We start from the raw sequence: 27,499 nt of genomic DNA, 5'->3' as shown, positions 1-27,499 counted from the left end.
AGAGAGAACAGAGGGGGGAGAGAGAGAGAGAGGATGGAAGGAAGAAACAAAGGAGAGAGAAAGTGGGAGGAAGTATACTGATACTCTATACTGTAGGTCAGGGGGTGCCCACCAAGGGGCCAGTGAGGCGCTCCAACGTTGAAGCACTGGGCCCTAGTGGTAAGAGGAAGGACTGCAGGCGGACCCGTGCATTAACACGTAGGACCATCACTCCCTACGTCACCCATACGTCACCCCGGACCTCAAATTTGAGGTCCCGGAGGAGGTACTTCCGGCAGTCTTCCGGGTGCTTCAAAACGCCACTGAGCAACTTCATCGAAATGAATAGCTTGGGGGCGGGGCTAGTGCTCCAGTTCGGTCTCTATCCTTTATATACTCTATGGTGCCCACACTTTTTTGACTTGAGAAGTTGAGATCTACTTTGATTTTTTGATTTTTTTTAAATGACCAGCCCAACTAGATCTATACATTAAAAGGACCACTTCACCACTTTTCAACCTATCTTCATATAATAGGTCCTCACTAATAATCATGATAAAACCGCACACATTTTTTTCTACTCTAGTCTGTCTCATAGGAGGGCTGTGGGCAGTTCAGAAACCAGTGACATCATCAATGGGGAATTCAAGCTAATAGAAACTGCAGGCTTTCTAGTCCTGAAAAGTTGCAATGCGAAAATGGATTATCGTTCTCACGATAATAAGAATCTAAACATTTTTGTAAAAAAAATCTGCCTAATGATGATGTCACTGGTGGACGGGTTCCTAAACTGCCCACAGCCCTCCTATGAGACACAGACTGAGTAGAAAAAGAGGACCTATTATATGAAGATAGGTTGAAAAGTGGTGAAGTGGTGAAGCTTGGTGAAGCTTTAAGCATGGACTTACTTGGGTCCATCGAGGGCAGCTGTATCAGACCACAGAAACTTGACACGTTTGCCTTCCTGCAGCACAGAGATGTCTTCAGTGGTCACCTCCAGTCTCACCCCGAGGGTCTTGTGAACGATGCCGAAACGTCCAAAGTAGGTGTTGATTTTACCGTCGGGCGCAACCTTCTTTTTTCCAATAGTCTGACCGTTGACCAAAACACCTAAGGAAACAAAAACTGGATTCAGTACATAATTAAAGAGTAAAACCTTTAACTCATACAACATACAGTACACTACAATAAAACACTATTCAAATGGAATATTCAGATCTATACTTCAATGTAGCCCCTTTCGGGACCCTCGGTTGCCTTTTCTGTATTTTGGACGGCGGTACCCTAGAGCAGGGGTTCTCAACGTTTTTGACCCCCGAAAATGCTTTGGCAACGTCTCGGGACCCCCGCCCCGCCCCCTCCCGACCCCCAATATAAATTGACTGCTACAATAACCTTAATAATAGAGACAATACACCATAAATAAATACTGAAACCAGATATAATCATTAGGGAAGGTGTATGCATGTACTATATGTAAACTCTTCATTTCCATTTTCCAGCCATTCAGTTGCATAAAAAAAACAAAAAACAAAAAGTTTTTTTTTTTTTTTAATTATTTGGGGACCCCCCAAAATAATTTGGCGACCCCCCCGAGGGGTCGCGACCCACGGGTTGAGAACCCCTGCCCTAGAGTCACTTGAAAGCAGTGTGCACAGATACTCTTTTGCGCTCTGAACAGCAACGTGCCTTTTTTCTCAGCCCTGATGAAGTTCAATAAAGTTTTCCTCCTTTTAACATTGAGTGTGCCCGGATCTCCCCTTTGTTCTATATCGATGTGTTATCCCGATTGATCCCAGGAGCACCTTTTTACTATTTTTACATTTTTTTATACCTGCACACCTCCTGAGCACCTTGGTTGCTTCCTTGCCTTTTTGAAAGTTCGTTTTTTGTATGGTTTGTTCGTTTTATTTTTGTTTTGTACAGTGTACAGTATAGTAGTACATGGTGACATCTACCAATTCTGGATAAAAGCTGCCAATATATTATTTATACCCCAAAATCTATAAATCCCACACACTAATATAAGGTAGCCGCAGGTCCATGCGCCGCACAATGTGCTCTTTTTTCACTCGAGCAGCCACCTGTCCCTCAAAATGTCTCTGCACGTCACTGCTTGAAAGTCAATCCACTCTCCAATAGACGCAGCTATACCTCTGTCTGGGCACGGACAAATATAACGTCGCTTGAGTGTGGATGAGATGTTTCAGGTATGCAAAAAGTAGCAGTAGGAGACGCAGAAATGTGTGTGAATTGGCATTAATCGGCGTTGCCGTTAAGACATTTTCAGGGGCGCTAGCCCCTCCTATATTCAGCTATAATTGTATATTTTCGTCTTACACAAACATTCAATTCGCATTGACAATGAACTTTATAGTACACATGTATAATATATAATATAGTATAGTATGTATAGTTTACATAGATACTCCACTGTTACGTTCTTAGCTTACGCATGTTTCATGATAACTACTTTTATATATGTGATGTATGCCATGCTTTTTGTTATTGCTTAATGTAAATCTCTCTGGATTAAGAGCGTCTGCTAAATGCCTAAATTGTAAATTGTGAATGGAGAGTCCAATATAGCGCTGTCCATGGCAGCTGTGGTAACTGCACTGCATTCAGTAACTGTACTACCGAAAAAACATGTTTACATGTATGGCAAATAAAGGCTTCTGAGTTTTGCATGGTTTCCGCCACCATCGGTGTATGAATGTGTGTGTGAATGGGTGAATGCACAATCTATGTAAAGCGCCTTGGATAAAGGCGCTATAGAGCGTCGCAGTCCCACCTCCCTTCCTGACGACGCCAGGCCCAGGAAATAATTCCCAATGCATTTTCCCCATAGACATTTCAAAGCGTATTTATTTAAAGACCTTATAAGCGTCGTACAAAGCCAACTCGAGTTGTGACAAATCATGACAACAATTTATTTGACACACAGCGACCCAGTGTTAAGATTTAAGAACTGATGTGCAACTTTCTTTATATTTCTGAAGACATTCAGCGTTCTGAATGAACTTCAGTCATCAGCCTCTGTTACATACCGGTAAGACATTTAATCTGACTTTGATGGTGATATTGTGACTGTTAAAGTTCTGAGTCCATTAACTGACTCAATCATCATGTTTGTCCACTTCTGACTTCCCAATCCTTTTCAGCTTGACATCAAAAGATACATATCTTGCATGGAAATATACTTAAAAAAATGCACAATTTTTAATACACCTATTTAAAAGGTTACAATTGTGACATATGCTTTGAGCGTATGGGTGGGCCTTATTGATGTATTGTTTTGTATAGGACAAATTCATCCTTGATCCTCTCAAGCCCTATTTTAATGTATTGTAGATGAGGAAAATAGCTGTTTTCTGAAAAAGCTATGTTTCTATGTCAGTCGTTCTTCGATTTTTCAAAAATAGCAGACCTACAAGCTCGTAGCGCGCCACTCGGTGGCGCGCTACGAGCTTGTAGATCTGCTATTTTTCAATAGCTAAAGCATAACATAATGCTAACACCAAAAGGGGTTCCCGCCCAAAATGGGTTAAATGGGCTCTAATCACCTGTGGTTGTGTCTCTGACCAGGTTGAAGATGGTGCCTGGTGTGTCGTTGATGTTGAAGCACAGTGCGTCGTCTCTCTGTGGAAGCTCTATCATGAAATGAGGATCTCCGTCCACTGAAAGGACACCATCAAGGAGAGCACTGTTAATATTGGACACTCAAAGAACTCAAAGAGAAAGAAGCACTCACATAATTTACTTAAAAGTATCAATATCCCTTTCGCCAAATATCAATATTTGGCGAAAGGGCCTTTCTGTGTGGAGTTTGCATGTTCTCCCCGTGTCCCCTAGGGTAGATACCCTCACAAAAAACATGCAGTAATCCTGGTCTCTAAACTGCCTCCCCCTGGCCAGCAGAAAGCTATATAATGGCTTAGATGATTTCTATTAATATTAGGATAAAATTGTGTGACTGTAAAGACGAAACGGAAGTGGGGAGGAGGCTCCACTTCCGCTTTATATTTTACTTGTGATAGAGCTTCCGTTGCTCCAGACTGTATGACGGTAGCGTTTGAAATATGTGAGAGGCAACAGTCTGGCAACGCGAGACTATGCAGCTGCCAATACCTGAAGCTGGGCTATACGTTAGCACTTTACCTAAGTATGTAGGAGCTGGACGTGGAGCTCTCTGTGGATGTGATGACGTTGATACACCTGGTTATACACAACATGACGGTCCCATTAAAACACCTGGTTAGACACAACATGACAGTCCCATTAAAACACCTGGTTAGACACAACATGACAGTCCCATTAAAACACCTGGTTATACACAACATGACAGTCCCATTAAAACACCTGGTTATACACAACATGACAGTCCCATTAAAACACCTGGTTTACACAACATGACAGTCCCATTAAAACACCTGGTTTACACAACATGACAGTCCCATTAAAACACCTGGTTAGACACAGCATGACAGTCCCATTAAAACACCTGGTTATACACAACATGACAGTTCCATTAAAACACCTGGTTAGACACAACATGACAGTCCCATTAAAACACCTGGTTATACACAACATGACAGTCCCATTAAAACACCTGGTTTACACAACATGACAGTCCCATTAAAACACCTGGTTTACACAACATGACAGTCCCATTAAAACACCTGGTTTACACAGCATGACAGTCCCATTAAAACACCTGGTTTACACAACATGACAGTCCCATTAAAACACCTGGTTAGACACAACATGACAGTCCCATTAAAACACCTGGTTTACACAACATGACAGTCCCATTAAAACACCTGGTTATACACAACATGACAGTCCCATTAAAACACCTGGTTTATACAACATGACAGTCCCATTAAAACACCTGGTTTACACAGCATGACAGTCCCATTAAAACACCTGGTTTACACAGCATGACAGTCCCATTAAAACACCTGGTTTACACAACATGACAGTCCCATTAAAACACCTGGTTAGACACAACATGACAGTCCCATTAAAACACCTGGTTAGACACAGCATGACAGTCCCATTAAAACACCTGGTTATACACAACATGACAGTCCCATTAAAACACCTGGTTTACACAACATGACAGTCCCATTAAAACACCTGGTTATACACAACATGACGGTCCCATTAAAACACCTGGTTATACACAACATGACAGTCCCATTAAAACACCTGGTTTACACAACATGACAGTCCCATTAAAACACCTGGTTAGACACAACATGACAGTCCCATTAAAACACCTGGTTATACACAACATGACAGTCCCATTAAAACACCTGGTTATACACAACATGACAGTCCCATTAAAACACCTGGTTAGACACAACATGACAGTTTGTGCATTTTCTCTACTGTATATGTTTGTTTTTATGCTGTCCAGCACTTTGGTCAACCTTGGTTGTTTTAAATGTGCTCTAGAAATACAATTTACTTGACTTGACTTGAGTCCCATTAAAACAATGCATACATGGAGAGCAGAAAACCATTATTCTGCTGGGTGTTAACTGAATGCTTTACTTAGTCTCTCTGCTCGTTGTCGTTGCTCTGTAGAAAAAAAAGAAAGAATGAAAAGCTTTTAGGCAAGAAGGTGACAACGTATACTGTACTGTAATTGACTGTAATTCCCATTGTGTAATTTTTAAGGAAATCAGGAAAGTCAGGAAAAATAAAGTTTGAGAGTTTTTACCACAAGAAGTTCAGGAAAAGGGTTTTCTTCTGTGTGTGTGTCTTGGATATTTACGGGTTTTGCCACAAACGGTACAACCAAAAGGTCTCTTACAAGCTTTGCTACAAACTATACAAATAAGGGTCTCTTAGCTTTTTCACACCCTAAAACAAAACAAACAAACAAATGAAACAAAAAAAACTTGGAATGAACTCCTTTACTGGGGTACTTGAGTACCTTGAAAAGTGCTATATAAATTGTATGTATTATTTACTGTGTATCACTTTGTTTTTCTTCCCATTCCATGGTCCTTACCCTCGGTCAGTTTGTCAGCGATGAGGGAACCGGTCTCTCCGTCCTCAGACCGAGGCTTGGTGACCACCATGGAGGTCAGCGGAGTGACAAAATTGTACTGCAGGGACATTTCCAGAGCCTTGGCTGTGGCGTTGCTTTTCTCCTTCGCACTACCGGTCTTACTGGAGAAAGATTAAATTGAAACAAAATGTGATGGTTAGAGTTTCAGACAGTATTGATTATTAGCCATCCTGCAGCAGCCAGAGTTTTAACTAGAACTAAGATGAGAGAACATATTACTCCAGTTTTGGCTTCATTGCACTGGCTTCCGGTTGTTTTTAAGGATTGATTTTAAAATTCTTCTACTTGTTTATAAAGCTCTCAATGGTCTCGCACCTTCCTACCTACATGACTGCCTGCCTAAATATGTCCCAAACCGCCCCCTAAGGTCTTCCACTGCTGGCCTGCTCGCTTTGCCTAAAAAAATGGCAACTAAAAAATACGGGGAAGCAGCTTTTTGCTTCTACGGGCCGACGGCGTGGAACAAACTCCCACTGTACCTTCGACAGGCAGCCTCTGTAGACATTTTTAAAGCACAGCTCAAGACCCACTTCTACACCCTTGTTTTTAATTGATTTGTTTTTTAATTTTTTTGTTATTCATGTCCTCACTCATTACTGCTCTTGTTTTTTAATGTTTATGCCTTGCTTTTCTTTTCCTTTTTTCCCTCTCCATTGCTCTGTAAAGCACTTTGAGCTGCATTTCATGTCATGAAAGGTGCTATACAAATAAAGTTTTATTATTATTATTATTATTATTACAGTACATTCTAAGAAACGGAATAGCCTCAAAGTCCTGACAGACAGAGTAAGCTAATAGCTTGATAGGATTCAAACAGACCTCTGCTCCAGCAGCTGTTGGATGGTGATGTAGGCCCACATGCGCTCCGTGAAGTCCCCAAAGATGTACTCCTTCTCTGGGTAGATAACGCTCCAATCTACGGAGCTCGCCCTGCCCTCAACCTGGAAGTCTTCCTCAGACTGCGGAAAGAGAAGAGAGGGAACAGCCATGTCAACTTTAAGACATTTAGACCCGACTTGGAAATTTAAAAAAATGTCTTCTAAATAAAATTACAGTTTTCTGAAATACCTCGTTTCTGTATCAGTGGTTCTCAAACTATTTCATGTCAAGGACCCCAAAAATCATATGTAATTGGCTGCCGATCCCCATCTGAAAATATGTTATTCCAGGAACCCCTCAGAAGCAAATATTTGAGTTAAAAACATTCGCTCTGAAAGAATATATATTCAAATATTTGTGCCGCATTTTTACGATTTTTCAAAAATAGCAGACCTACAAGCTCGTAGCGCGCTATGAGCTTGTAGATCTGCTATTTTTCAATAGCTAAAGCATAACATAATGCTTCAAACACCAAAAGGGGTTCCCGCCCAAAATGGGTTAAGACATACTACCAAAGTGACTATTTAGCTAATTGTTTACGAGTTCATACTCTACTTATTCGATTTCACGTCGCTTCTGGATAAAAGCGTCTGCTAAATGGCAAAAATAATACATTTATGAATGATGCGTAAATGAAATACCCTTTTTCTTATTTGTTTTAATAATTTTTATCCCACGATTTTGTAACCCATTTTTCACCCCTGTGTCAATTATCTAATGTGATCCTGGGCTCTAACACACCCTCCGCCAACCTAGTCCCCATATGTGGGGGACATGAGGAGAGCAACGGACTTGAACTCATGCTTCCTTCATGCCTGAGTGTCCAAGTTGCTCCTTTACACCTGACAGGGGGGAGTTTCCCTGGTTGGACGTAGCGTGTGGAAGGAACACGTTATTCCAACCAGTTCCTTTCCCCTCCAACAGGCGCCCTGGCTGGCCAGGGGGAGGCAGTTTAGAGACCAGGATTACTGCATGTTTTTTGTGAGGGTAGCCTCAGGGAAGCCTTTCTGAACAGGAGAAATGAGTATGCATTGTGCGTCAGGGTGCTTGGGTGGTGCAGTGTTCAAGACCCTGCTAACCATAGCTAAAACCTAAAACCATGACGAACAATGTCCGTCGACTGCCTTTTTTCCCTGACGAAAACTAAATAAAAACAAACTTAAAAGCTACGATGACTAAAACTATGACTACATATATTGACAATTTCGTCAACAGATAAAAAAAATGGACTGAAATGTTAGGTACTTAGTGGAGAAGATATGCAGTAAAAGCCGAGCCATTTTACGTTTGGTTGCGCTCGGGTGAGTGCCGCCGTGTCGTGCTCTGAAAATAGCAGATACAAGCTCACAACGCGTCATGCTGCAATCATGCGATGTGAGCTTGTAGATCGGCTATTTTCAGCATGCAACCAAGTGTAAAATCAGGCATCACGATGCCATCAAGGCCTGCCAGATTCCATTCTTGTTGGCAAAATCAACTGTAGATTTGGTTGACTAAAATCTTATGACATTTAGTCGATTAAACTAGGCTGAAACGAAAACATTTCAGATAACATTTTATTCAAAAGACTACGACTAAAACAAAATCAAAATGTGCTGTCAAAATCAACACTGCATGCCAACCACAGAGGATACATCCTCCAGGATCCGGCCAGGCAGGGCAATATAGGAGCAACTAGAAAAAGTGCCCTTCTGGGCACAGGTCTCCACCAGGAGGATAGGAGTGTGGGTGATGTTTGGCAAAATGCTTTTGATGGCAATTGGATGATTTGAGGCATTTTGTTCCAAAAATGTGTTTTGCAAAAATCAACCTGTTGGTGGCGCTATAACAGGCCAATGTGAAAAGGGTGGGATATATTCCTCAGCCTAGTAAGAAAATGTGTGAAAGATTTCACGTAAATTGCACGCTGCGTTCATGATTTGAGGCTTTTGTTCAAAATGGGGCAATGTTGCAAACTGTGAAAGCCAATTATAGCCAATTAGGATGGAATATGAAATATCGGACAGATCCGACTTGAGCACATGACCATAGAGATACTGTGTAACGATTTGTGAGATTTTTGGACAGAATCTGGAGGAGTAATATCAAAAAATGTGTTTTACAAAAGTCGGCCTATTGGTGGCGCTATAAAAGGCAGATGCGGAAAATGCAGGTCAAAGGTTTGTCCTTGGCCTCTAGGGAGTGTGCATGCAACGTTTCACGCAGTTTTAGGTAAAAAATGTGAAAAGCTGCCTCATGGTGGCGCTATAACAGGCCGTTCTGGAAAATGTGGGGCAGAGGTTCATCGTTGGCAAAGTTGTGTGTGCAAAGTTTGGCATCGACCGGGTTAACGTTGCCGGAGATTAACTGGTAACGGACGGAAGGACGGACACACGGACGGAGTGCAAAACATACTCTCTCCCCATGCCTTCGGCCTGGTGGAGACAACCAGTAGGGGTCAGCAATTACAAGATTACACAAGCCTGTGGTGAAATCAGGCAACAATAGGTCTGCTAGGAGAAAACTGGCAGGAAAAACTAAGACAAAAAAAACAAATGGGTGAGCGATACTCAGCTAAAGAGACTGCAGTACTCCTCTGTCTCACCCCCTTGGCGAACACCTCCACCATGAAGTTGTCGATGTCATTGTCACTCAGTCGTCCAGCCACCACGATCTCTGAGCCGTTGAACAGCTGGTTGAAGTGGTTGTTGGTCAGAGAATCCACCGTGTTGTCAGGGTAACGAAGGTCCACCTCTAAGAGTAGAGTACTGGCCACCTCCTCATAGAAACCCTGGGGAGGAAGAGGAGGAGGAAGAGGTGAAGAAGCATTATATATACATTTCCTAATGGAAATTTAAAGTACATCCAAAACTAAAATTGTACAACGTGCTTTGCTGTAGAGCATCGCAGTCCCGCCCCCTCGAGAGACCCGGAAAAGAATTCCCCGTTCATTTTCCTCATAGACTTTTCAAAAAGTATTTATTTAAATACGTATTATTTTAAGTATTTTAAGTATTTATTTAAAGCCAACTCGAGTTGTGACAAATCATGACAATAAACACAATGTTTTGGGCCGAACAAATAATTACAAAGAAGAAAAAAAACGTCAGGTTACAACACTTTTTTTTGTTGTTTTTCTTCTTTGCAATTATTTGTTTGGTCCAAAATATTGTGTTTGTTGTCATGATTTGTCACAACTCGAGTTGGCTTTGTACGACGCTTAAAAGGTCATTAAATAAATACTTTTTGAAATGTCTATGGGAAAAATGCATTGGGGATTATTTCCTGGGCCTGGCGTCGTCATGAAAGGGGGCGGGACTGCGACGCTCTATACCAGTATTCATAAGATGAATTAAAAGTCCCCCTACACGCACGCACGCACACACACCTGGAGTTGGGTGGTGGCATCCGAGGCCTCGTAGATTCTGCGGGCCAGTCCCTTGTTCTCTTGAGCCATCACATCCAGAAAGGAGTAGTCCACATCATTTCCAATTCCCAGACAGAAGAGAGACATTTTCCCGTCAATAGCTTCACGGACATTTTCTTGGATTGTTGGGAGGTGGGTGATTCCTGCGTGTCCATAAATGCACACATACAATATCACTAAACACTAAAATGGACATGTAATCTTTCCCTGACAGCACACCACAAACATTTCCCCAGACAATGTTGTGCCAAGCAGTGGCGTGCACAGACATTTAGAGGGGCAGGTGCTCAAGTTAAAAAAGGGCACCTTGTGCAGCGCGTGGAACCGGCCGGTTGCCTTAATCTATTTTGGGCGGGAACCCCTTTTGGTGTTAGCATTATGTTATGCTTTAGCTATTGAAAAATAGCAGATCTACAAGCTCATAGCGCGCCACCGAGTGGCGCGAGTGGTGTGCCCCTTTTTCAAAGGGGCACATTGCCAAAAGGGCAGGGGGTGCTCTAGCACCCCCTAGTGTCTATCTGTGCACGCCACTGGTGCCAAGGACCCCCAAACTGATATGGATGTGGCCGCGGACCAGCCATCTGAAAATGTTTTGTGCGCCATGAGAGCAGATTTCTACTTCAGACTACTAGGTTTCAGTCTACCAGGGAATGCAGGAGGCAGCGGTGGCCGAACGGTTTGCGGAGCGGTCTTGATACCGGAAGGTCGCCAGTTCGAATCCCCGGACCGGCACGTTCAAATTACCACCGCTGAAGTGCCCTTGAGCAAGGCATTGAACCCCAACCATGAAATGTTCTATGAGCAGGGCGTGGCTGTAAACAAGCATCTCGAGCTTAGTCCACTTACCCTGGGTAAACAAATAACTTTACTTTGCTTTGCGGCATAACGACACTTTCATTTTCAAGGATGAGTTATCTTTAGTTTAATTGCATAAGGGCACGGTCGGTCACCGCACTTTTAGGGTGGATTCTGCCAATGCATTTCAATGGGAATGGAACGTTGTTTTTTTCTTTCTTGAGGTGCGCTAGCCCCTCCTATATTCAGCTACAGTATTAGTGTAGATTAGTGAGCGCCCCTCACTTCACACTGGTGTGATTTTCTTTTAAGAAATCCGCAAATGGCAGCAAACCGCTAGCCTGGTAAACCTCTCCCCCTTAACCCTCCCCCTTGTGCTAGACAACATAATCATGAAATGTTTTCAAGGGAGCGGAGTTTATTTTTGTATACCATGCTAGCAAACCGCTCCATTCCCATTGAAATGCATTGGCAGAATCCGCCCTCATAGGTAGAATATTAGGGCCGATTCATACTCCTATTTTACCGCTGTTTCGGCGCTGTAGTGCCGAAATGATTTCGGCTTGTCAGAAATTTTCAGTAGCACCGAAGAGCCGACTTCAGGACGGTACCCGCCCCCCAAACCTCAAATGTCACATTTGTAGGCTCTACAGAGCCAAACCGACTTTTATTCGGCTCTAAAATAGGAGTATGAATCACGCCTTAGTGCAGTGTTTATTTGAAAAGGATCCCCATTAGCTCCCCGTCAGCTAGTCTTCCTGGGGTCCACACAAAACATATTACAAAACGCATTAAAAAAAGAACACAACAACATGAATTGCATCAATTCAGTTACATCAATATCAATATATGTATATATATATAAAACACAATTAAATAACATACATCACATCTCAATTATAAAACAGATTAAAACAGAAACACTGGTATAGAATAACTGTACATGTATTTACTATTTAGCCTAAAGTCTATATTCAAGTAAATAACTCTTTACCTTTTTCTTAAAGGCTGATTTATTTTTTTGTTAGACGGATTAAGTGCTAAATTATTCCAAAAATCTATAGCTCTAAAAATGTGTTTTTTTTCTCCATTGAATTTGTCTTTGAACTAGGTACAGCAATATCACCATTAACACTTTAATCGCTCAGGGTTATTTAATCCATTACATTATAGCGCCCATTCGATTTATAAACACGGACTCCTTTTCCGGACGGACCGGAAGTTGTTGTTGATGTGTGTGTAGCAGCTAACGATAGCCACACCAGAGTCGATCGACAACAACAGGAGACAAGAATAAATCTATCGCGACTAGCGACTGGACAGCGGAGCGCCGTCTAACACAGGATATTTTTTCATTATTAGACGGGATGATTTAGATCGCAAGTTATGAACGTTTTAAGATTTTCGTTTTCATCAGCTAAACAGGGGAGGGAGTTTTTCGATGACGTCTCACTCTTGCACAACACAGAGGATTGCCCAACAGGCGCTCCCAGGCTGTGGAGCCATGCGATCCGTTCTCATATCAATAAACTTCGTCTTTTGGACAATACTTCGTCCTGGGCGTCGGCCGTTACTAATAGAAAGGACAAAGAACTTCGTCCTGGGCGATGGGAGTGTTAACAGCATGTCTTGTATTGTGGGTGTGTATATCTTGACAATAATCGATTTGTTCAAACAAGGCATCTTTGAATTAATAATGCAGAAGAAAAATGTGGCCAAACTTGAGGAAATGATTTGCTCAATAGTGAGCCATGAGAGGCTGGAGTGACCGTGCCGGCATGCCCTTATCTTACTGTATACGCTACATTTCAGGAGTTGAGCTCACCGTGCCCTTATCTTACTGTATACGCTACATTTCAGGAGTTGAGCTCACCGTGCCCTTATCTTACTGTATACGCTACATTTCAGGAGTTGAGCTCACCGTGCCCTTATCTTACTGTATACGCTACATTTCAGGAGTTGAGCTCACCGTGCCCTTATCTTACTGTATACGCTACATTTCAGGAGTTGAGCTCACCGTCGCGTGGCATTCCATCAGTCATGAAGATGATCATGTCAAAACTCCTTTCTGGGAGTCTGTTGTGTTGCCTGTCTGTCAGCAGCATGTTTACGGCAGCCAGCGCTGCGTCGTTGATATCGGTCGCTGGAAGGTGAACGCACGCACACACACGCACGCGCACACACACACGCACGCACACACACGCACACGCACACACACGCACACACAGCCAACTGTGTACAATGACCTGTAAGGGTCTCATAAGAGAAGGAGGCACTGGAGCAGCTTCCGTCTGAGATGCACCAGACTGGCCTGCCATAGGCTAGAGGCTTCTGAGACGCACCAGACTGGCCTGCCATAGGCTAGAGGCTTCTGAGATGTACCAGACTGGCCTGCCATAGGCTAGAGGCCTCTGAGACGCACCAGACTGGCCTGCTATAGGCTAGAGGCCTCTGAGACGCACCAGACTGGCCTGCCATAGGCTAGAGGCCTCTGAGATGCACCAGACTGGCCTGCCATAGGCTAGAGGCCTCTGAGATGCACCAGACTGGCCTGCCATAGGCTAGAGGCCTCTGAGAGATCATCCATCATCATTCCATCATCTCAGACATTGTTGACATCTGAAACATTTTCTGAATATGAATTTAAGCACATGCTATACTTCTGTCCCCTTTTTTTCTTCAGTCATGCTAGTGTAGTAAATGTAAACCTTACTATCGGTATAGGGCAGGCCAACATCTCTATACCAGTGTTTTAGTCACATTTTAGTCACCTGGAATGTTTTAGTGTTAGTTTTAGTCGACTAAATCTACAGTTGATTTAGTCGAATAAAATGTGTTTTGGCGGGCCTTGATGTCGTCGTAATGGCTGATTTTACACTTGCTGAAAATAGCTGATCTACAAGTTCACAACGCGTTGCAGTGCGACGCGTTGTGAGCTTGTAGATCAGCTATTTTCAGCATGCAACCAAGTGTAAAATGACTTATACTGGATCTCTTGTCCACTAGTCCCTTCCTAACATTTTAGTCTAGTTTTTATTTGTTGACGAAATTGTCAATACATTTAGGCCCTTTCCCAATTCCCCCCTTCTCCATCTCCCTTAGCCCTTCCCCTTGCTGATGCGCGTTCACGTGAGGAGGAAGGGTTATCTCAATTCTCTTTGGAGCGAGGGGTAGGGACGAGGGCGAGGGTTAGGATCCCCTTCAAACCAAGGGATATCGCGACCAGACTTAAAACGGAGGGACATGACACAGAGGGCGGAAGGCGGACGAGGTAAGACGCCTTTTCAGTCCTTTATTATGGAACTTATGGAAGAATATGATATTAACCAATATTATTTGAATGTGTTAACAATCTGCATCGCCAAAAATATCGCAATCTCTAGCAAAGGTTAACGTTACCTCACTTGAACTAACGATATGCTACGGCGTTGCATTCATACAACGTTACGGTAACGTTACCCATTAATTTCGCATCGGCGCTTTATTATTTTTTATTTACCGCCGGTGCCCCGGTGGAACAACTCGGATGCAAACTACTAGCTTAACTAGCAGGCATCAGTCCGACCCCCAGACCACGATATGTCAACATTCTGCAGTTTTGGAGCTCTTAAAAGCCGTGAAATAGCCTACTGTACCTACATAACGCTGCCGCTGCATAACGTTGGCTACTCGCTGCAGTGATAGCTGGTATGGTTTTATCATGACCAATGTTATGATAATCCCCACAAGTTGCAAAAGTTACATAACTAATTAGCAATGGTGTTGTTTTTTCCCCCCCAGGCAAACCAGCTATGGAACAGACTGCAAGCTGCTGTACAGCCTGTACATTGGATGGAGATGAATCACGATTGTCCTAAATGTTGTTGAATTTGAAACATTATCATTCATATTATTATTAGCATACCACGACTTCCATGATAGAAAATGACTCTGTTCTTAATGATATTAAAAACAATGAACACAATGACCACAGCCCCTTATTTCTATACTGTAAATAGTTTTTCCTTTTTCTAACCCTGTAGGCTATATGATATATATATATAACTGTACCCATTCTATACAAACTGTTAATACAATAATCAATGAATCAGGTACAACTGTTGAGCAGTGTGTCAGAAAGAGCTATATCTAGCTGAATTACATTCTGGTGGGCTACCAAGATGGGACAAAATTACAATATATTTATTTCATCATAACCACAGCCATAAATATTTACGTTCCATCTCTTCTCCCAAAATAGCCGATCTACAGCTTATAGCAGTGGTTTCCAAAGTGGGTTATGGGGACCCCCAGGGGGCTAAATTATAGTTTGGAACCAAACGGACCCATAAGGGTCCATTTGTACACTCAGAGTTAATTAACATTGATTTTACAATATAAATTGGGGATCCCAGAGACAGAAATGCCATCAAATGGGGGTCCATGGACTAATGCATGTCACACTGGTGGTCCGTGACACTGCTAGATTCGTAAAAATATATGGGGTGCCTGGCATAGCTCTTCAAATGGGGGTCTGCGGGCTAATTTGTGTCAATTTGGGGGTCCTTGACATGAAAAAGTTTGGGGACCACTGGCCTGTAGTGAGCTTGCAGATCAGCTATTTTCTGAGAACAGGTTGTATATCAATATATCAATATCTACAAGGGACGTTCAATATTTAGGGACGTTCCAATTCCTAGGGTGATGATTTATCCCCCTACCCCTTGACACTCATTATGAAGGGACAAGGGGAAGGGGCAAGGGATAAGGGGTAGGGCCAAGGGCTGAGGGGTAGGGTTAAAAAAGGAATTGGGAAAGGGCCTTAGTCTTAGTTTTAGTCATCATAGCTTAGTTTTCATTTAGTTTCCATTTAGTTTTCGTCAGTGAAAAAGGGTAGTCGACGAACATTTTTCGTCTTAGTTTTAGTCGACGAAAACAACAGTGCTCTATACGTACATCCACGTACATGTATCCCCCTGGCGAAGGTCAGGGCTTGGGCCACGTTCTCCTGGCTGGCCTTAGTGAGAGATTCTCTCCAGAAGTCCACCTCGCTATCAAACAGGATGATGGCAAAGTGGTCGTCCTCATGCAGGTCCTGCAGGATGGCCAGCAGGGCCTCTCGCGTCTGCACGGGGTCACAAAGGTCACAGCTCAGCAGGGGTCGGGGGGGGGGGGAAGTAATTTACATGTTTTACTTTACCTCAAAATCTTTTTAGACCTGACAACGATTCTACAAATGTCTTCTAAATCATGACAGTTTTCTATATCAGTGGTTCTCAAACATTTTCATGTCAAGGACCCCCAAATATATATGTAATTGGCCACCGACCCACATTTGAAAATATGTTGTTCCAGGGACCTCCCAGAAGCAAAGATTTTAGTTAAAAACGTTCGCTCTGAAAGAATATATATTCCAAATTTGTGCCACATTTTCACGATTTTTCAAAAATAGCAGACCTACAAGCTCGTATGAGCTTGTAGATCTGCTATTTTTCAACAGCTAAAGCATAACATAATGCTTAAAACACCAATAGTGGTTCCCGCCCATTTACTTAAGTAAATGTGCTTAGTTACTTTCCACCACTCACCACCAGCTCAGTGGCTTTGTGGTTAGAGTGTCCACGTCGGGGGTTCGATCCCCGGGTCGGGTCATACCAAACACTGGGAAAAATGGGACCCAGTGCCTCCCTGCTTGGCACCAAAGGTTGAATTGGGGGTAAGAGACCCAGCGACATACTAGCGTCATATCCAGGGGGTGTACTTGTACATCAAGCTGCCTCACGCTACAGAAACAGGAGATATTATGTCTCATGGCTCGGCAAGGCTTACTTACCAGTGCCACTGGAGCTCATTGCATGATAGAGCGTCGCAGTCCCGCCCCCTCGAGAGACCCGGAAAATAATTCCCCGTTCATTTTCCTCATAGACTTTTTATTTAAAGACGTTTACGCCACGGACAAAGCCAACTGGAGTTGTGACAAATCATGACAATAAACACAATGTTTTGGGCCGAACAATTAATTAGAAAGAAGAAAAAAACATTTTGTTGTTGTTTTTCTTCTTTGTAATTATTTGTTTGGTCCAAAATATTGTGTTAAATAAATACTTTTTGAAATGTCTATGGGGAAAATGCACTGGGAATTATTTCCTGGGCCTGGCGTCGTCATGAAAGGGGGCGGGACTGTGACGCTCTATAGACACATTTCCACGCAATGTTTCTCTCACACACACACACTGACTGTCTCACATACAGCCTGGGCACACTTGAACTTCCATGCATGGACAGAAGAAGCTGTGTTTTGCGTCATTTCCGTTTTTTTAGACAGCTGGTGGATGGAAATGAAGCTCCACCCACGCGGCAGAATGCCGCTGGGGCAAGCTTTTCCGGGAATCTGGCCGTCGCGGCAATCTGCCGCATGGGTGGAGCTTCATTTCCATCCACCAGCTGTCTAAAAAGCCGGAAGAGACCCCGGGAGTCAGCTTCCTTTGGCCACGCATGGAATCTTAGATACACACAAGTGCCCATACACATAGACCTTCTCACCTGCTTCATCTTCCTCCCTCGCATGGAGCCGCTGATGTCAATCACAAACACCACGTTCTTTGGCACTCTGGGCAAGTCAGGAGGTGCAAAGAAATGGACGAAGTATCCATTCGCAATCTGAGGGGGGGAAAAAGATAAAAAAAAAAGACTAACCCAAAAATATCAAAAGTATAGCACATCGACAAGCATGCAAGGAATTTTCATTTCAGGCCAAGAAGTATGTGAGATTTTAAGGTTCAAAACTGTTAGGCACGTCCCACTGGGAGGAGACCCTGGGGCAGACCAAGGATCAAGTCCCACTGGGAGGAGACCCTGGGGCAGACCAAGGATCACGTCCCACTGGGAGGAGACCCTGGGGCAGACCAAGGCGCAGTTGGAGGAAAGACATCGACTCATTGGCCTTGGAACGTCTCGGGATCCCCCCGGGAGGAAGTCACTAATGTTGCTCTGGAGAGGGAAGTCTGGAACACTCACACACAGCTGTTGCCCCCGCGACCCGACTACGGATAAGCTGTTGAAGGTGGGTGGATGGATGGATGGATGGATGGATGGATGGATGGAAAACTGTTTGTATTTTGTTGACAGCTGACCTGAACGTCCCCTAGGCTCGTGGCCCGGTTCACATCCTACTGACCTGAACGTCCCCTATAGGCTCGTGGCACGGTTCACATCCTACTGACCTGAACGTCCCCTAGGCTCGTGGCCCGGTTCACATCCTACTGACCTGAACGTCCCCTATAGGCTCGTGGCACAGTTCACATCCTACTGACCTGAACGTCCCCTATAGGCTCGTGGCCCGGTTCACATCCTACTGACCTGAACGTCCCCTATAGGCTCGTGGCACGGTTCACATCCTACTGACCTGAACGTCCCCTATAGGCTCGTGGCCCGGTTCACATCCTACTGACCTGAACGTCCCCTATAGGCTCGTGGCACAGTTCACATCCTACTGACCTGAACGTCCCCTATAGGCTCGTGGCCCGGTTCACATCCTACTGACCTGAACGTCCCCTATAGGCTCGTGGCCCGGTTCACATCCTACTGACCTGAACGTCCCCTATAGGCTGGTGGCCCGGTTCACATCCTACTGACCTGAACGTCCCCTATAGGCTCGTGGCCCGGTTCACATCCTACTGACCTGAACGTCCCCTATAGGCTCGTGGCCCGGTTCACATCCTACTGACCTGAACGTCCCCTATAGGCTCGTGGCACAGTTCACATCGTACTGACCTGAACGTCCCCTAGGCTTGTGGCCTGGTTCACATCCTACTGACCTGAACGTCCCCTATAGGCTCGTGGCCCGGTTCACATCCTACTGACCTGAACGTCCCCTATAGGCTCGTGGCCCGGCTCACATCCTACTGACCTGAACGTCCCCTATAGGCTCGTGGCACAGTTCACATCCTACTGACCTGAACGTCCCCTATAGGCTCGTGGCCCGGTTCACATCCTACTGACCTGAACGTCCCCTATAGGCTCGTGGCCCGGTTCACATCCTACTGACCTGAACGTCCCCTATAGGCTCGTGGCACAGTTCACATCGTACTGACCTGAACGTCCCCTAGGCTCGTGACCCGGTTCACGTCGTACTTAATGACGAAATCTCCGTCGATCAAAGTTCCATCGCAGCCCGGACACTTCCTCTGCTGCTCCGGTGTCGGCGAGAAGGAGATGTGTGCCTGATAGAAGGACGCAATATACTTTCACATCAGTGCAAACGTAGGGGCGGCGTTGGTTTAGGGGTAGAGTGGCCGGATGGTAACCGCAAGTTGCCAGTTCGAACCCGGGCTCCCCCAGAGTTAGTGTCGAAGTGTCCTAGAGCAAGACACTGAACCCCGAATTGCTCCTGATGTGCTGGTTGGTGCCTTGCATGGTTTCAGCTGCCATGTGTGTGTGAATGGGTGAATGTAATGCACAATCTATGTAAAGCGCATTGGATAAAGGCGCTATATAAATGCACCATTTAACATACATCTGCCACGTCTGATAGATATTAGAACAGTGGTTCTCAACCTGTGGATCAAAACCACTTCCCAGCCGGCTTACTGTAGAATGCTTTGGGAAGTTGCAGTGTGTGTGTGTGTGTGTGTGTGTGTGTGTGTGTGTGTGTGTGTGTGTGTGTGTGTGTGTGTGTGTGTGTGTGTGTGTGTGTGTGTGTGTGTGTGTGTGTGTGTGTGTGTGTGTGTGTGTGTGTGTGTGTGTGTGTGTGTGTGTGTGTGTGTGTGTGTGTGTTGCCCTTGGTAGGGTAGAATATACACAAAGATGATGAATGAAATTAATGAATAAAAATAGCCCCCTACCTTTTTGTCTGTGACGGTTTTCTCCACCAGAGGGAGCAGCTCATTGGATAAGAAGGTTCCATAGGCATCAACATATGCAATACCCTGTGGCTCGTAGATATCTGCCACAATCTGTCCAAGGTTGCACGCACGCACGCACGCACGCACGCACACACGCACACACGCACACACACACACACACACACACACACACACACACACACACACACACACACACACACACACACACACACACACACACAGTGAGACGAGTCTTTCATTAAAGGGATATATTTCACATGATATATTTCACTTATAATCATGTTTGGGGTCCTGTTAACGTCTACTCAGGTTTTGGTGAAAACCCCATTTTATTTTATATTATAAAAAATATTTAAAAAATGTATGAATTGAAAGAACACCCTCACGCGTTAGAAGGACAATATCAGTGATCAGAACCAACGACGGGTGTTTTCACAATTAATCTAAAATTCATTAAAATGGACTTTGAAGTTACAATGGTTTTGTCTAGGACGTCACGCAGGTAAAATGAATATCAAATATCTAAATACTCAATCAAGCAACTTAAAAACTGTCTGAGGTGTTCACATAAGCCAGAGTAGAACATTCAGGTGCATATCTTTGGTTGGACAAACTAAATAGTCCGACACACAACAGTCCGACACCATACGGTACGTCAAACCCTAACCACATGCGGAAGCCACAGGTGAGTCTTAACCAGCAACGAATGTGTCTTAACCAGCAACGCATGTTGCCCCCCATTCCCCAAACATGTTTGAAAGTGAAATATCCATCCAGTGTGGGATGAGAACAACATAAGGATGCGATCAACAAGGAGCTCCACCTGGAAGTTGCGGACCAGCTGCTTGGGTTTGACTCGGGTCAGGATCTCATAGTGGCCTAGTTTCCTGTTGAGAAGCTCCTCGTAGGTCAGAATGAACTTCACGTTGCTGTTTGCAGCGATGTTCACCGACACAGAGAACTTCTCCATTGTTCTTCCAGAGGCCCTGTAGAGACGCAGACACACCAGAACCAATGAAAAACCACATATCAGGAATCATGTGACAATTAATGAGCAATTAATGAGCAATTAATGAGCAATTAATGAGCATGCTGCATGCACGCTAACAGAAATACAGAGTGAGAGAGAGAGAGAGAGATGCAAGTTGATGTCGGCACTTGCCTCCTAAGCAGTGGTGTAAAGTAACTAAGTACATTTACTCAAATAAATGAATCAACAAAACTAGCGTAGTTTGTATTGTTGACCTATTTCTACTTTGTTTAACTTTGACCCCTATGTTTGTGCTGCTGCATGCTGGCGTAACTGGCGTTGTGATACTGGTCACAAAAATAGTTCCATGTGACTATTTTTTTCACCATGTTTCTATGTCAGTCGTTCATTTTCATGTCAAGGACCCCCAAGATTATATGTATTTGGCCGCCGACCCCCATCTGAAAATATGTAGTTCCAGGGACCCTCCCCCCAGAAGCAAAGATTTGAGTTAAAAACGTTCGCTCTGAAAGAATATATCTTTAAAGATTTGCACTACATTTTCACGATTTTTCAAAAATAGCAGACCTACAAGCTCATAGCGCGGCACTCGGTGCCGCGCTATGAGCTTGTAGATCTGCTATTTTGAGCAGGAGTTCTCAACGTTTTTGACTGCATGGGGACCCCCGGAAATGCTTTGGCCATGTCTCGCGACCCCCGCGCCGCCCCCCTCCCCACCCCCAATACAAAACGACTGCAAAAATAACCTTAATATTAGAGAAAATATATCATAAATGAATACTGAAACCAGATTCATTAAGGAAGGTTTATGCATGTACTATGTGTATTAATGTATGTAAACTCTTCATTTCCATTTTCCAGCCATTCAGTTGCAAAAAAAAGAAAAAAATAATGTTTTGTGGAAAATAATTTCGGGACCCCCCAAAAATAATTTTGGCGACCCCCCTGTGAACCCCTGTGTTAGAGGGGTCAAAGTTGGAATGCATTTCCTACAGCTTTAAGTCCAACAATTTGAACTAACCCTTTAAGGTCTTAATGGGTAATGTAATTAAGTGACTTACTTGACCAGTCCAGCAGTCTGGCCTGATGAGACCGCTTCCTCGTACTGCTTTTTGGCCTTCTTCTTCTCCTTGATCGCCCCGACGTACATATCATTCTCTATCTCCCTGGAAACACAATGAGAAGAGTTAGAAAGCACACAAGGTTAAATAATGTGTAGTAGAGGTCTACAGCTCTCTCTCTCTCTATGTTTAGGGAGATACAGGACACACACGCACGCACTCTCGCACGCGCACACACAGATGCGTGCACGCACACACACACAACGAAGAGACATAGGGTTGGCACTGACATGCTGAAGTTGGTGATGTAGGCGGTCTTGGGCATGTCCACCTCGAAGAAGATCTCCTGCGGGGAGTCGCCATTGTTCCGAGTACTGGAGGTCATGACGGTGTGAGAGAAACGAGATGCCACGGTACAGTCCACTGTAACGCTGTCCACCTCCACCTGAGAGAGAGAGAGGGGGGGGAGGGAGAGGGAGAGAGAGAGAGAGAGAGAGAGAGAGAGAGAGAGAGACAGACAGACAGACAGAGAGAGAGAGAGGGAGAGGCCGGGAGAGGGAGAGGCCGGGAGAGAGAGAGAGAGAGAGAGAGAGAGAGAGACAGAGAGAGACAGAGAGAGAGATAGTTTTCTAAATTAGTGCCTATACTTGCTCATACTACATCTCCCAAAGGCATCACAATTAGCAGATCTACAAGCTCGAAATGTGGCGTGTAGTGTTTTGAGCTGATCAATCTGCTACTTTTGCTATTTTTGAATGTAAATCCTGAAAAGTAACCGTTTTGGACATATGAGCCTTCCACCCCTGACAGAGACGATTTGTAGAATCGGCCTCAGGTCTTAATGGGTTAACCATTCATGTATTGTCTAGGTCTAGGTCTAGTTGCAAATTGCAGACAGGTCATGAAAAACATTAAGTCAGTTATTCCACATGTAGGCCTACAGCAGCAATGAGCTCATTTGTGACCGTCCGTTACTGACATTTTTTTTTAAAGTTTCATTTTTTCATGTCATGTGAAAGCAAGGAATCATAGCTTCAAATTTAATTTAAATTTAAATATTTTAAACCTCTGTTGAGAAAACAGTTGAGAAACACGATTCAGCACCAACATAAAACATTAAGAGCAGGGAGATAGATATACAATAATAAAATCACACCCGTGTGAACTGAGTGGTGTAAGGTTTTATATAGCATGATCAGCTGTGGTCTGACGTAATGTCTGACGTAATGAAATCACACCCGGATGTGATTTCACAACTGGCTTTTTTTGTGCAGAAAAAATGAGCATGGTTGCTATGGTCATCCAGTTCACCCGGGTGTGATTTAATTACGTCAGAAATTATTTTGAACATAGCAACCATGCTCATTTTTTCTGCACACAAAAGCCAGTTGTAGGAGTGGTTTACACCACTCAAAAACCCCATGGGGAGCTTAAATAACAGAGCCCACCGGTGGTGCTGGGAAAAAACATCACATACAACCAGGAACCATATGCAGAGGAAGGCAGGAAGAGCATGCAGTCTAGTGAGCTTAAGTAGCCCGCCCAATTGGTCAGCTGACTGCCGCATCGGCGAATTACGTGAAGGACTTGCACACACTTGTACACCCACATAGTAATGCAGCATGTTAACCCCTTGAGTATAGAATGCGCCTTTGAGCATGGCATGAACCCCCTCGAGTATGTCTGACTGAACTAACTCCGCAAGCTACGTCTCATTTCTCCTCTCCTGAACATCTTGCCACCACGACGGGTTGGTGTTCTAACGACGGATCTGTTTTTCCTCCCATCACCAGGCTGGATATGCATTTCTTACCTCTGCGTTGTTTGTGCTTCTTTTCTGCAATACAAATATGAAGGGAGACTCATCATAATGTGATGGATAAATACAGTATAAGAAAAAATAGTACAGCCTCTAACTTATAGACATCTTCAGTTATTTACCGTAAGTAACCTTGGGGGGGCACGCTGTGTCTCCTGAAATTCAAATAGAAAAGGTGAATAATCATCACTGTTACAATTATATTAAATTAAACAATTTACACAATGTAGCCTGCAAACCCATGCAACTCACTCACACTTCAGAAAACTCTTCAGAAAACTCTATTTTTAGAATAGTGGTTTGAACAGTAGTTCTCAAATAGCAGATATACAAGCTCACATGTGAGTCACTTCGTGCCACGCTGCGAGCACGTATATCTGCTATATTTGAACAGAAATCTTTAAAGAGTTTAAGAATTAAAAATCACACCCGTGTGAAGTGAGGGGTGATCTTATTATTATACATCATCTCATGAACAACTGAATTTATGTGGTTGGTTAGCCGATGTGCTCGTCTACATATGACGGAAATGTTCCCTTCATTGTCAATGGCATTTAATGATGGAGTGCCATGATTTTTTTCCACCCTAAAACATGATCATCAGGTATTATTATAATATAAGGAGGAATAACTTTGTGTACAGTATTTGTTAAAATCATGTTTTTATGTGGACACGCCCACCAGTTCATTAAGCATGACTTGTTTGCCTGGTGGGTGGTGATGGGTGGTGTGATCCACCTGAACTGAAGCCGCACCCACAGCTGTAGTTGTATGATAAAGGGGGAGGGGTTAGGGGAGGGGCTGATAATGAGATATCACTATATTACTGTTTATTTCATTGGCCCGTTTGACTGTCAAGGGTTCAGCCTCCAGGAAGAAACCCTAAATACAAAGTTAATACACCATTGCACATAAAAACGACTCCAGGGTGTCTAATGAAGTACTGTCACCTCATAGACACATGAAAAACTGGAAAAATACAAAAATTGTGGCACTTCATCTTTATTGTTTGTGTTGTCACAAATTTACGACATATTTGACGGACATATTATTACCTAATTTCTCCTTTCATTGTCAATGGCAAATACGAGACGTGTGTGGACATAAGCTGTATATCAGGGGTCCTCAATAGGCGGACCGCGGACCACGACCGGACCGCGGACCACCTCTATGTGGAGTTGTGGACACTTTTTTTTTTTAACTTGACAAAATAAATGTGTTCTTTGTGCCTCAACACAATACCTCTCATTTGCTGTGAATTTTTGGAGGGGAATATTTGTGAAACATTTTATTTCCATACTCTGCACCCCAGTATTGGTTGGTTGGGAGGGGATCCGATTTGTATACGCTTGCCTTGGTGTGACTGTACTAAAACATATAGAGCCCCGCTCTCCGCTGGCCGCTGCGTGGCCCGCGCTGCGTGGCATGGGACCGGACCTTAGTCTTTTTCAAAAAGTATTAGTGGACCTTCAGCATTTCTAGTTGAGGACCCCTGCTGTATATACTGTAGCAGGCCCTCAAAAAATTAATAATAATAATAAACGCAAGACCTGTGATTGCATCATAAGCACACATTGACCATGTTTTCTGCTAGTTCACATTCATGGGACAGTCCAAATTAACCCATTCTGAACGGGAACTCGTTTTGGTGTTTTAACTAAGCATTATGTTATACTTTAGCTATTGAAAAATAGCAGGTCTGCTATTTTTTGAAAAACCGTGAAAATGAATATAATATATTCTTTCAGAAGACTTTTTATTTATTTCGACGCTTCATGTTCTTTATCTTTAAACATTATGTCGTTACGACACACAGGGATCCTTAACAGGCTAGGCCAGTGGTTCCGGGGACCCCCAGGGGTCCCTGAGGCAGTTCCAGGGGGTCCCCAGCTAAACGATAGTTTGGAACCAAATGCACCCTTATGGGTCTGTAACTCAGAGTGTACAAATGGAACCAAATGGTCCTGTTCCATTTATACACTCTCAGAATTGTTTTAACAATATCAATTGGGGGCCCAGAGATAGAAATGCCATTAAATGGGTATAGACTAATGCATGTCAAACTGGGGGGGAGGGGGGGGTCCTTGAAATTAAACGGGTTGAGGATCTCTGCTAGAGCCGTAAAAATCTTCTTATGGGGGTCCCTGGCATGTCTTTTCAAATGGGGGTCCGCAGGCTAATTAGTGTCAATCTGGGGGTCCTTGACATGATAATTGGGAACCATGCTGGGCTAGGCAGTGGAAATAGCTATACTGGCCACTATTGATATATTATAGAAGAACATGCAGGTTTGCTCATGGTGTTGAGGCATGTCAGAACATGCACCTATTGTGCTGTCCCCTTACGGTCTTGTAACTTGTTTCATTCTTGTTTGCAAGGAGCTATAGGTTCCCTAAATAACTGTGCCTCCTACTATATTCTGACTCAGTGTAAGGATGGTGTTCATTACGGGCTGGCCACCACGGTGGTCAGTCGACAGTCGATCAGGCTCCTGCCTGCATGGCTGCATGCTTGTCCTCCTCTGCTGTATTCGCCCTGAAACATGACTGTCATGATTATCATGAGCGTCATGTGAACCATGGCTACTGCTGTATGTACTAACTGCAAATAAAACCGACCTCCGACTCCGAGAACATTATTTTCTCTCTGCCTGCCTGCGCCTCTTCATCCGTCTACCATGACTCTCAGGCACTGATTGACCCACACACCCACACACACACACACACACACGCAAGGCATGCACCAACCTGCACATCTGGATCAAAATTAGCCTAAGATTTAGACTCTCGTACATGTATTTATCGACTGACATAAAAATGTCAGAATCAATAAATACATACGAGTCTAAATCTTATAGGCTACTAAGGCTAGAGCAAAATAGGGGTTCAACTTCAGAGTCTTGCTCAAGAAGGAGTCAAGGACACTTCCGATTTCGACACTAACTCGTCTCTGGGGGAGCCCAGGGTGGAGGTATAAATGAGATCTGTTATTATCATAAATTCAACAGCAACAGCAGAAAGTCAGAAACAATACTTGTAACTTTACTATACCTGTATGTCAGCATCATGTCGGGAGATAACCAACGCTCCGTGAGCCTGGCTGAGAAACCAGAGGCAGACACAGCTCCACAGCAGCAGCACAACACTCCTCCACCTAGACATGACTACACTTGTAAACTCCACTAAACACTCAGTCACTTCACTGCCCAGAGGAGAGCCCAATGTCCCTCCCTCTCCTAACCTGACTCCGCCAGATGGGGCAGCAGAGAGTACACTGGGTTCCCCCAACCCAGTGTACTCTCTGCTGCCCCATATGGCGGAGTCAGGTTATTCCTCTCCAGGAGGAGGGCTAAAAAGAAAAAATCACACCCGTGTGAACTGAGTGGTGAGTGGTGAACTCCCCTCTCCCCCTACCCCCCCCCCCCCCCCCCCCTCTCTCACTCTCTCTCTCTCTCTCTCATTAGCAGGCAACAGTGCAGCACTATCTCTCTGTTTCTGGCACAACAGCGCCACTTTTGCCCCTACTGGTACTCATAGTCACATAGGTTAAAGTCACATAGGTTAACAAGGACATTGCTGTTCCTTGGAGTGGTTGCACCACTGAAAAACCAAAAGACCTGACCTCAGCATAGAGGTCTTCGG

At 44.1% G+C, this 27,499-nt stretch overlaps 1 protein-coding gene across 2 annotated transcripts in view; it reads right to left on the bottom strand.

Annotated features, from left to right (window-relative positions):
• LOC306930323 (inter-alpha-trypsin inhibitor heavy chain H3-like) overlaps positions 1-27,036 on the bottom strand; it is a 29,410-nt gene extending 2,374 nt beyond the window's left edge. The window contains exons 1-20 of one of the 2 annotated variants that reach the window (XM_079511229.1): positions 26,909-27,036; positions 23,981-24,013; positions 23,853-23,876; positions 22,330-22,484; positions 22,040-22,144; positions 20,811-20,973; positions 19,967-20,077; positions 19,241-19,345; positions 18,897-18,920; positions 17,667-17,783; positions 16,080-16,248; positions 13,162-13,287; positions 10,311-10,492; positions 9,528-9,713; positions 6,884-7,023; positions 6,005-6,165; positions 5,542-5,568; positions 4,141-4,197; positions 3,546-3,659; positions 888-1,089 (exon numbers count right to left, since the gene is read on the bottom strand). In XM_079511229.1, coding sequence (XP_079367355.1) covers positions 888-1,089; positions 3,546-3,659; positions 4,141-4,197; positions 5,542-5,568; positions 6,005-6,165; positions 6,884-7,023; positions 9,528-9,713; positions 10,311-10,492; positions 13,162-13,287; positions 16,080-16,248; positions 17,667-17,783; positions 18,897-18,920; positions 19,241-19,345; positions 19,967-20,077; positions 20,811-20,973; positions 22,040-22,144; positions 22,330-22,484; positions 23,853-23,876; positions 23,981-24,013; positions 26,909-27,019 — 2,312 coding nt within the window. In that variant the 5' untranslated portion in view covers positions 27,020-27,036. Of the gene's footprint in view, positions 1-887; positions 1,090-3,545; positions 3,660-4,140; positions 4,198-5,541; positions 5,569-6,004; positions 6,166-6,883; positions 7,024-9,527; positions 9,714-10,310; positions 10,493-13,161; positions 13,288-16,079; positions 16,249-17,666; positions 17,784-18,896; positions 18,921-19,216; positions 19,346-19,966; positions 20,078-20,810; positions 20,974-22,039; positions 22,145-22,329; positions 22,485-23,852; positions 23,877-23,980; positions 24,014-26,908 lie in introns of both variants that reach the window. The other variant, XM_079511228.1, reaches the window with a different exon arrangement.
• Positions 27,037-27,499: the final 463 nt, after the last annotated feature.

The sequence above is a fragment of the Electrona antarctica genome (assembly GCF_951216825.1).
Source record: "Electrona antarctica genome assembly, chromosome: 9".
In the NCBI taxonomy this organism is placed as follows: Eukaryota; Metazoa; Chordata; class Actinopteri; order Myctophiformes; family Myctophidae; genus Electrona; species Electrona antarctica.
The sequence above is the reverse complement of the archived record's forward strand: the minus strand, read 5'-3'. Positions and strand labels throughout refer to the sequence as shown.